Genomic DNA, 10,579 nt, shown 5'->3' with positions numbered 1-10,579 from the left:
TCAGGGATGCTGGTGGGAGGTACCGCTGGTTTCAGTGACAGGCAACCCTAACTCAGAGATGCTATCAAGTGCCACCCGGCCACTGATATTCACTCAGCAGAGCCTGGGGACTTTTCCTATCTGGGGAGGAGAAGCAGCGAGAGAGGGAATCTGGCAGAAGGACACACGTTGCTGGAGCAGGCTGGGCAGGGGGTTTGGGGGCAGGCAGCAGGCCGGGGGGTCGGCAGAGCCAGCGGGCGCTGCTGGGTGCTCCCAAGCTGTGCACCCCGGGGCTCAGGGACCCTCACCCCGACGTGGGGCGGCGCACTCACCATGTTGAAGTTCTTCTCGTTGTAGCCGCCCAGCAGAAAGAAGAGGTTGGCACAGGGCTTGTGCAGCAGTGGGTGCCTGCACAGCTGCGGCAGAAACCTCCACAGCTTCCTTATCCTCAGGGTGGTGTCCGTTTTGCCAAACAGAAGCTGCAGAAGCAAAGGGCAAGGTTGGTTTATTGCATTTCCTTTCCTGCAACCTAGCCCTCGGTCTGTCTCCCCTGACCCACCGCCGGCCGGTGTCCCCATGAGCTGTCCCACCAGGGGATGTGCAGCACAAAGTGCCCACAGGAGTCAAACCCCCTTCTCCTTTGCCCTCCTGCCCAACTGAGATGTGTACAGCTTGTCGTAGGAGGCGATGCTGATTGAATGCACAGCAGGGAAATCAATATTCGGGACTACCCTCTTTCTCCCCACTTCCCCCAAGCATTGGATTAACTTTTCTCTGTCATTAAAATCAACGAAAGATGTTTTTTTCCAGACAATCTGCCTGGAAATTCAACAAGTGCCCCCACAGAAAGACCAGTTTCCACACCTGAAGATCCTACAGATGAATGGCAGGCATGCGCTCAACAAAGTGACCATGCAGGACTGCACTTGCACCTGGATCGTGTCTATGCTTATAATACAGCGGGAATGAACTTTCTGCCACATTGGATAGCCCCAGGGGCTGCGTCTGGGCACGATTGCTTTTCTAGCATCAGTGCGTTCTGGAGAGGAGAGCGTAGAGTAACACCCTACCTGGAACATCTTGCATTGCCTGTCCAGAAGGCAGGACATTTTCAGGATGGGACTTTTGGCGTGCTTGATTATCACTGCTGGAGCCAGGGCAAAAAACATTTTGATTTTCTGAGCCAGTACTGGCATGGATGAAAAGGCAATGAACGCTGAGAAAACAGAAAAACAACCTGAGACTTGGTCGATCTTTCTTCAGGTGCTTAGTCCGAGGGTTTGCTTGGACCAGCTGCCCAGATCTGCTTAGCTGGCATTATCCCCAATTAGAAATCTAGGATCTCTTGCCACCTTTTTGCTTAGTGTTACTGCTAGAGATGTCCAAAAAGAGACAACGCCTTTACTCCTATCATTAGAAATGGCTGATGAGGCACTTCAAGGACTGATGAGAAGTCCTGCCCCATTTACCAGGTGAAGGGAACAGTGCTGTCATCTTCCATCAACCACTGCTAAAGGGTATCTCATACCCCTGACGGCCCAGCGGGTGAAAAGAAGCACCATGCATTTCATCAGAAAGCAGAAGCGGTGACCTCCATGCCAAACACCTTTCGTTTTGTAGTGAAACACCACGATTTGGTTTTCTAGGTTGAATCACAGATGCGTCAAGGAGCTTACTGAGGTCACCAAGAGCTTTCTTACTACTCCAGGAGCACGCTGGCCCTCCCAGATGTCTTGTACAAAAAGCATGGCTGCTGTGGGACTTCTCACTGCAAGAGACCTTCTACCTAGCCTGCCTGCTCAACAGCCCACAAAGATGGGACCTCTCTGCTTTCTCCTTACAAACACCAAAATGAACGTTTTCAGGGTGGTCCAGGCAACGTGATGTGCACCCCCGTCCAACGCACCGATCGTGCCGCCCTGGGAGTGGCCAATGTAATAGACCTGCTTCTGCCCAGTCTTCTGCAGAACAAAGTCAATCATGGCCGGGAGGTCGTACATTGCCATTTCATGAAAGCTGCAACACAGGAGTAGTGCATTAGTTATAAGGTAACACCAGGAGAGCAAACTTACCTGTGAATTTTGGCTGCCTTGCATTGCTTGAATACCGAAGGCCTTAACATCTGTGGCTGATTTTCCAGGAGAAAATTCCTATGAGCAAGGAGAGCCCTGTGAAACCGCACAGGATCCGAAGGCATCTGTGCTGCCATGGCCTCATCCTTCCCTGAAAGGGCTTAGTCCTCCCATAACCATGGTTAGCAGTAAAGAAACTGTGCAGAGCCTGGCCAGCTGTGCACCCAGGTGCAACGCACAGCAGCTCTGCAGAGGCAGAGCTGGCTCTCATCAGGTTTACAGCACCAGCTCTGCTCCTAGAGATGCTCTTTCCCAGGAGGGAATGGGGCACCAGTTCCTGCCCATGTGCCTTTTAGTGTGATATGGTGAAACGCAGACCTACTTTATTGGGTTTTTCTTACTGGAAGCGTTTTGTTTATGGGCTTGGGAAATCCAGGACTGCTCTGAAGATCAGATCTGGAGAAGCTGCAGCAGCTTAAAAATCCATTCTTGGGGACAAGGTTTCTGTGGACAACGTCTAGGAGAAGGGGAAGTGGCAATGATGCTTGTGGACACCTTGCCGAGGGGGTTGGGTGAGGAGGTCCCTGCAGAGGTCCCAGGATAGGGCTGATGTCTCCGCAGGACAGGCGTCCCCAGGCAGGCAGCAGTGCCCTGCGCTTTCGGGGCAGGGAGGTGTTGGCACCATGTCAGCAGGGAGGTCTGCATAGGTACCTCTATCCTCCCCAGGGCACATCACCGGGAGGTCTAGGGGAGGCCATACCCAGGGTTTAGGAGCTCTGACTTGCCTGCTTAGAGGCACCCACCTCTGCCTAGAGGTTACCGACAGGCAGAGAAGTTTGCCATGCTTTTGTAATCTGTTCCAGCCCACCTGAAATCCCAGAATTCAACCTGGTCAGCTGAAAGGTTCTGGTGTCTCCGGGACCAGCTTGTCCCCCGGCTGTTTCCTAGCCAGACGTCGTAGCCAAAGTCTGCTAGTATGAAGCCAAGGCTGTTGTTAGCCAGATTTTCCACCCAGTGGCTGCCTTCTCCCATTAACCCATGCTGGAGAAACACAACTGGCCTGGCCCCTGGATGTGAAAGAAACAGTGCATTTCACTGAAACAGAATTTGTCTACTTACTCACCCCAAATTCAGGCCAATAAAGCCTCTTTCTTGTACTGCCAGAGGATATACAATGTGCATTTTAATGATGTTTCCTGGTGAAGAAATCCTTGCCATAGTTCTCTCATGGTGGTTGCCCTCATTGTCTCAACCTGGAGAGCTGTGGACATCCCTCCTAAGCCTTTCAGACCCCAGGTGTTTATCCCCACAAGCTCAGTACCGTGGCCACTGAGAACAGCCATGTGAAATCTCAGATGTACAGGCTCATCCCTGAAATTGTTCAAACCCCAAAGTCAAAAATTTATGGGCAAAAATTTAAACGAGGAGCTCTCTTAAGATATGCCTGCACTCTCTGAGCCTTAAAACCAAGTCTCTGCTTGATATGAAAGGTGGTTGCTGTGCTGTAACACGCTTTCCTATGCTAGCTGCTAAAGCCTTGGCTGTAAATTGGAGCAGTACCGTGGATTTGACATTTTTGCCGTAACAAAAATACTCCCCTGGCCTAACAAGGTTCATCCCTTCATCTACTTGTTACGTTAAAGTTGTTTTTTTTTTTTTGCTAGCTTCCTTGTGAAATAGAGCCGTACCTCTCTTCCTAGGATTTTGTCTCCCATGAGGAATTCTGTTCAGGCTGACGTAGTAGCCGTCATGAGTCAGGACTTCGTACTCTTCACTGGGGTACCCTCTGTGACAGATCATTTGGCTCTGGGGAAAGAAAAACCCAGGTGGAAAGCTTTCCACAGCTGAGGTGGTCATTTGACTTGAAGAGCGAATCCCTCATCTGCTGGGATGCCTTTGCAAAACTGAAACACTGCGGCAGCTGGGACATTGCTTTCCCCAGAGTGTCTCTGGATCAGCTGAGGACTTTTTTGAGAGAGGATGCTCTGTCCAAATCCCACTCCCAGCCCAGTGAGATGCCCAAGGGAAGAGGAGATGTTCAGCCATGGGCTCGTGCCTGTGAGCAAGAGGGGAGCAGGCAGCAGCAGGGCTCCCCGACAGCATCCAGCAGTACATGTATCTGAAATCTTTCCAAAAACGAAGGTTGAAACCAAAAGGATTTACTGACAGCTGGCACCAGTGGCAGGACATGTCATGTCACGCTCTGAGCTGATGCACAGGGCAGATAAGATGGCAGGGCACATTGAACCTGCTGAGCTGGGCTGACTGGAAGGGCAATAGGACAAGCCCCGTAGGATTTGTCGCAGGGCTCCTCAGGTTCTGCCTGGGCTTTATTTATGCTGAAAACCCCGCAGATTGGGAAGTTTCAGTCTGGTGAAATCCAGCTGTGATCCTGCCTACACATCGCTGTATGCTCACTTTATCAAACGCTTGGCGAAAGAGATTAATTTCAGCGATTTTATTGCCCATGTCTTGGGTCCATCTAAACCCACCTTCAGAGACATTTAGGACTTGCCTGGACATGGCCCTGAGCAACTTGCTGCAGCTGAAGGAGAGAAGCCAGGCACAACTTTCTACCCTCCAGGAAGATATCTGATCAAATCCAGGCTGGGGTTACCCCCTTCTTTAACTGACCTGCTGATAATTGCACTTAATACTGCTAGGAGGAAGAGGACTCCTTCAGGAAGCAGGACTTGTTAATGATGGCATGGAGGCAATGTCGTATCACACCGCTCAACGAAACCAGCATACACGGTGACCTGAACTGTCTCCACATACATACCCTCCACCCCTCTTTCCCCCAGCTAAACATCAGTAAACTTTCAGAAAGAGTGGAAATTCGAAGTTCTCCTGACTTACAACATTCATGAAAGTCTCAGGATTAATAACTATTCTCTGCTTGATGGCATCCTCTGAGTTCGCAGGTGCTTGTATCAAAAACAGGATTGCAATAAACAACCACATCTTGTACCTGTGTAAGATATTATTATTATTATTACTACTACTACTACTTAACATTGCTATGATTGTCGGTTTCTGCTTGATTATGATGGGTTAATTTCCTTACGTATATGAAGACCATATACCACAGTCTGGGCTGGGGAAACGGAGGCAATTCCCAATTCCAGCTTCCGTTTCAGTCCACACAAGGCTCTTCATACTCCTCTGTACAGACTGGATCTGGTACTAGGCAAGACCCATTTTTATATTTTCAATGGTAAAAAGAAGAGAAACAACTTTATAAGGCAAGAACTAAAGCAATAGAAAATACCATCAGGCCAATTGTCACATAGAGGGAATTAATCTGAAGGAAGAGTTTATGCTAAGGAGGAACATATTTAGGGTGGCTGGGTTATGACTATGTCTATACTTTTGCTCTTTCTCTACTGCTTAGCTTTTGTACCCAGAAACCACTATTAACAGAAAAATGCTATGACCTGAAACTGGTAGAGCCTCATAGGAAGACTATTTAGTAAATAAGTGTAGCCTGAAAAAAAACTGAAACCCTTTTGATCACCTTAGAGACTTCTGTCCCCAGCAGAGATCTATTTTTAATATACACAGTTAATATTATATATGATTCCTAATGCTTTGCCAGGCTCTTAAAAGTTAGAGCTTAACTTTAACCCAGTAGCATGAGTTGCAAATCTTCTCACCAGCCATCTGGTTACTCTCTACCTCCCCTCTTCCTCCTCTCAATGAGTCTCTCACACCATGAGACGTATCTACCCTCTGAAGTATTCCAACGACCCCTCTCTATGGTATTACCAAGAGGCAAGTTACCAAGGAAAAAAAGCAATCAATGCTTTTCCACCCTCGGGATAGCTCCAACGCAAATCTGAATTATGTGGAGGAAAATACGTTACCAGGCAGAACCCACCGTCGTATCTGATCAGGCTGGTGGTGTGAATGGTGGTGACTCTGTCACCACCAGCATTTAAAAGAGCAAATTGTGTCAGAGCCCTGCTATGTTGGCACCATGCTGGACCACATCACGTGTCCTCCAATTAAGTGATGTGCGCGTTGGTCATATCTTTGATAACTTCCTCTGCTTGGCCACGTGGTCATGACTTTCGTGCTTGTAAAGGATTACATTTCCAAAAGCAGATGGAGTGGTGCGGTGAGGAATTTCAGCTATGGAGTTACACCTTAAACTTTTGATAGCCACAGTAAAAAAATGTCAAAATATTTTCTTTGTAAAGGGTCATTTCTTAACTCCCAGGGGCTCTTGGGAATGCTTCTTAGAAGAGCTCCTGAGAAGACGAAAGGACTTCACAGGGCCTCAGGAGGATGCTGACCTCTCCATAGACACACCAAGGCTTCACTAGCCTGTGTGGGAGACACTTGGTGATTACACCACTCTTCAAAAGTGACAGTGGCCCAGGCAACCTCCACATAGCCCTTACACCCAAGCGGTATCGTATTTGCAGTTGGCAATTTGCAAAACCTCTGCAATGCCTTCTGAAAAAGCACCAAGCTTAGCATCTTGCCAACAGACAGCAAAGTGGAGGAGTGTTTGTGCAATGCGTCCTTTTGGCTGAAGCAACAGGTATTACACAGAGTAAAGGTGTACATTCTCCACCTCCAGCTTGTGACCGTGCAACCTATGCCTTTCTGTAGCTGCTTGGTAACCACCTAAAAGACCGAGACTTCAGCTGGCTACCAGGTGCTCTGCTTGAGTATATGTTTCCTGGTCGTGGATTAGGTTGACTTCTAATGTACATGCCAGCAATAGTCTATGAGTGGTATGCGAGTTGTGAAACACAGCGCAAAACACGCATATGTTACTCCATCCACCAGACTGTAATTTTCTATCAGTGCTGCAACTGCTGACACAAAGGGACTATGTATGTAGGCGTTATCTTCCTGACAGAGGGTGTGACCAGAGCCTTCACTGTTTCTTTACCTTATTTCTGCCCCTATGTCTGCTTTGGGCTTTTGAAAATGTCTTCCCGCTCCCATCAGCGCAAAAATCCCACTACATAAGATGGATTTTATAGGTTGTGTAGAGGGCAATTCCAGTGTGCATCCCAAGAGGATTTAAAAAAACATCCTATGGATGGAGAAAGCCCTACTCAGCTGGTGGTTTTCTACTCTACCATCAGGTTTCCTTCAACAGCATCAAGACAGACCTCACCTTTTACTTGTGTAGTCGGCTGCTTCATCCACTGTCAAGTCTTCTGCCTTCTACCTCCACTGAGTACTAGTTATCTAGTGGAGGCACTAAGCAGTAGTACTAGGTACTAATAGAGGTTGGAAAGGCAGCAGAGACTTCTCCAGCATCCTGAGGCCATGGGACGAGGCTATCGGAGCAGTGTATCAGCACTGAAAATAGTGTGGGATTTAGCACCAGTACCGATCATAGCTGTGGTAGGAAGGAGAGATGTTGCCAACAGAGACCAGCTAGCTTTTTACTGAGAAACGCTTGTGTAGCTTACTCAAAGGAAGAAAGTAAGACCTTTGAGTTATTTGCAGTTAGGAGACCAGAGTTGGGTGTTTTGACACATAGGTGCAAGTTTAGGTGGAAAGAGCAATACTATCATGATTCTGCTGTGATTGTACACTTAACAGAATTGTAAATAGTCACTAGTATTAACCTACGATGTCAGAACCCCATAATACGTGGTAGGGTGCACAATCAAGTATTAGATAGACTATCATGGATATCTTATAACGAAGCTGTATAACCACACTCACGGGATGTTTTTACAGTATTGCTGTGGGAGTCAACGTAAGAAACTTCAAGACCGTTTAGAAGCAGAAAGGTACTTTATTTAACTTTTTAACCGAGTAGACTGTACCAATCAGCACTCTCACACACACGTTTTCAGAAGGGTCAAAATGTGTGTATCCAAGTGGTCTGGCCAAGGTCACCTGGGCGTGACTTGGAAGGCAAGGGTTGCCAGCTACTGAATCCTCCATATCCCTTCTGGGTTCTGCTTGAGGCCCCAAGGCCATCTCTTTCTTGGCCTCTAAGGTCCTTTAGGAGTCAAAAGTTACTATCACGTGGTGTTTTGCTTCTGCGTCTTGTTAACTTCACGCTTCATAAATATTAGGCTGGGTGTCTTTCATTTTCTTGTTTGAGGGGTCATAGGGCTGTAACCTATCCTGCTGCTGGGATAACAGGAAGACAAACAGCCCATGAAACGTGCTGTATCCCCACTGCTGTCCTTCTGTTAACAGGTGCAGGTGTCCCGCTGGTGTCACCTTCTCTGCGGTGCATAACGGTGCAAGCAACACATTCCTCAGCGCTTAGCAGTTTGATTGGTTTTAGTCATGTCCTTGTCTGTCAATGCATGCCATTGCTCTGACTCCTGCTCTGGTGTTTCTCCTGGTGCTTTCATGCATGTACAAGCCACCAGACTGTATGCCCAGGGTGCTGGTTGCTACCATCTAGCCATCGCCTCTTGCCAAGGACAAGGGTAAACCAGCCACAAGCAGGGAGATGCTTAACTAGCTGTCATCTGGTCTTGAACTGGGAAAGAGAGTATCATTCTGATTTTAGCAATGAAAGAACATCAACTCTTGTGTAATTCCTGCCAGATAAGCATGATTCCCTTGCAGTAACCTTGGAGAACCTTGCTCAAGTAAAGAACCTGATAAAGAAAGTAGTGCTTATCTGGTTGCACCTCTCCTAGTCTAAAGTCCCTCGGCTAGGCTGGGTTATCTCCAGCATCTCTGATTACACATTTAGTAGGGATTTTACTAGAGTTGCTAGAGTTGCATAGTGAAGCGTGATCAAACAACGAATTCTTTTCACAACACCTTGCTAGAATTGTTCATACAGTCATTTTATTCACAACAGTGAATCTGAAACAACAAAAGCATAAATGTGCCTAAATGTTGATTGCAAAATAACTGAGATGTGGTCATCAGTGGCTTGTCTCAGCTAATTGGTCCCCCATTTCTTTGTTCAGACGACCCCAGAACAACTCTGAAGTTCTTGTACTTCTTCTCTGATCTCTCTTCATTGTACGATTGTCTTTAAAGAGTATTTTAAAGCTAAAACAGGCCAACTTCAGCAAACTTTCTCAATAAAGAAATACTAATATTTTTCAAATTTTGTGTCATAGCACTCTCGGGATTTTTTCCAATGTATTGGAGAAAAGCTGGTTTGGCTCAGCTTAGCCAATGCCCTGGTCAGGGCTATCAGAGACCTTCAGGGAGCAGTAACATGTTCCGCACGACATAGTTCAGGGTCAGAACTGGAGACCAACACAGGCTTGTGGAGAGTGCTGGAGGCAGTTACATCTGATACTGATTTTGTCTAACCGTAACTTTCCATGGCCTTATACCATTCTCATCTGTCTAAAGTGCTGATATACGAAAATAGAAGTCTCAAAGACCAGTTACTGGGTCTCTCTACCAAGCATTCATCTAGCACTCTCAAAAGAAAATTTGGAGGTAACATAGGAAATAACACAGAAATTGCTCATAGGTCTTGAAATAGGAAAGCGACAGATCATCAACTGAATAAAACTCTGAATCTACTCAGCAATGCCAGTGACTGCTGGAAACTGTTGTCAGCCTTGCTATTAAGGATCGAAAAAAGATGAAAAGGCAGTACCCGACCTGATGTAACTCAATGAAACCTTATCATAGGTTAGCCTTGGTACAAATTGCTTTCTAAATAACCGTGTAGGCCAGTATGTTGCTTAAAGCAGACACCAAAGCAATCCTAGGGTTACTCACAAAAGCTCAACTTCACTTTAAGCATGTGCCTGTGCATAATCCTCAAGCGGGAAGGTCGCTGTAGTAGATGTACTCACCACCTCTCCAGTGTGGACACAGCCTGGAGCTTACCATACACCCCACAGTTTGTGGAGCTGATCATATGCTCCACAGTTCATGCATGTGTTGCCTTTTTTTGCATTGACGATGGTGATGACAGAAAATTATAGGTCAGCAAACATGGTGCAATTACTGTATTTTCAATGGGTGTGCATGGTTTTAAGTCATTCTGGCCCTGCGTGCCGTACATAAGCAGATCAAGAATGGCTTTGCATGAGCACATTTGGAAGAAAATTAAGTAAGTGGCTGAATGACCAACATTCTCCACGCATGTAGGTGTGTGACTGAGGTTGGTTTGCTTGTGCACGGAGAATAAAAAGGGAACACTACTGTGCCATGAACACAATGCTGTGTTGTGAAGTCTAAGGGTGAAAGATTAAGTTGATCTGGACCCTGACATCATGGGCTGATGTCCCAGCCTGACCTTGGACCTGTGTCATCACCATGGACCTGCCTGATGACTTTTGACTCACCTGACAGACTTGAGACGTGCAAGGACTCTAATCCCAGCAAGATCAACACAGCTTGCTATGTAACTCAATCTGTTTATTGATCAAGGTAATCCCAGATGAGAGAACATCACACTATTTATGCACCTTTATTATTTACTGTTCTGTTCGCTTCCAAAATGCACCACCTCAACTGTTGTTGATCCTTTAACAGGAGATGGGAAGCAAGTACCAGTGCCGTAGGGAGCAGAGTGCTTCCAGAACCTGATTTAGAGAGAACTTCACAAA

General features: G+C 47.0%; 1 protein-coding gene across 1 annotated transcript in view; it reads right to left on the bottom strand.

The window, feature by feature from the left end:
• LOC104163831 (lipase member M-like) overlaps positions 1–5,015 on the bottom strand; it is a 6,896-nt gene extending 1,881 nt beyond the window's left edge. Inside the window, exons 1-6 of the mRNA XM_009702953.1 lie at positions 4,911–5,015; positions 3,740–3,857; positions 2,920–3,118; positions 1,886–1,995; positions 1,050–1,195; positions 312–458 (exon numbers count right to left, since the gene is read on the bottom strand). Of these exons, the coding sequence (XP_009701255.1) occupies positions 312–458; positions 1,050–1,195; positions 1,886–1,995; positions 2,920–3,118; positions 3,740–3,857; positions 4,911–5,015 (825 nt within the window). The remainder of the gene's footprint in view (positions 1–311; positions 459–1,049; positions 1,196–1,885; positions 1,996–2,919; positions 3,119–3,739; positions 3,858–4,910) is intronic.
• Positions 5,016–10,579: the final 5,564 nt, after the last annotated feature.

Source organism: Cariama cristata, unplaced genomic scaffold (genome assembly GCF_000690535.1).
Source record: "Cariama cristata isolate BGI_N322 unplaced genomic scaffold, ASM69053v1 scaffold26100, whole genome shotgun sequence".
Taxonomy (NCBI): Eukaryota; Metazoa; Chordata; class Aves; order Cariamiformes; family Cariamidae; genus Cariama; species Cariama cristata.
The sequence above is the reverse complement of the archived record's forward strand: the minus strand, read 5'-3'. Positions and strand labels throughout refer to the sequence as shown.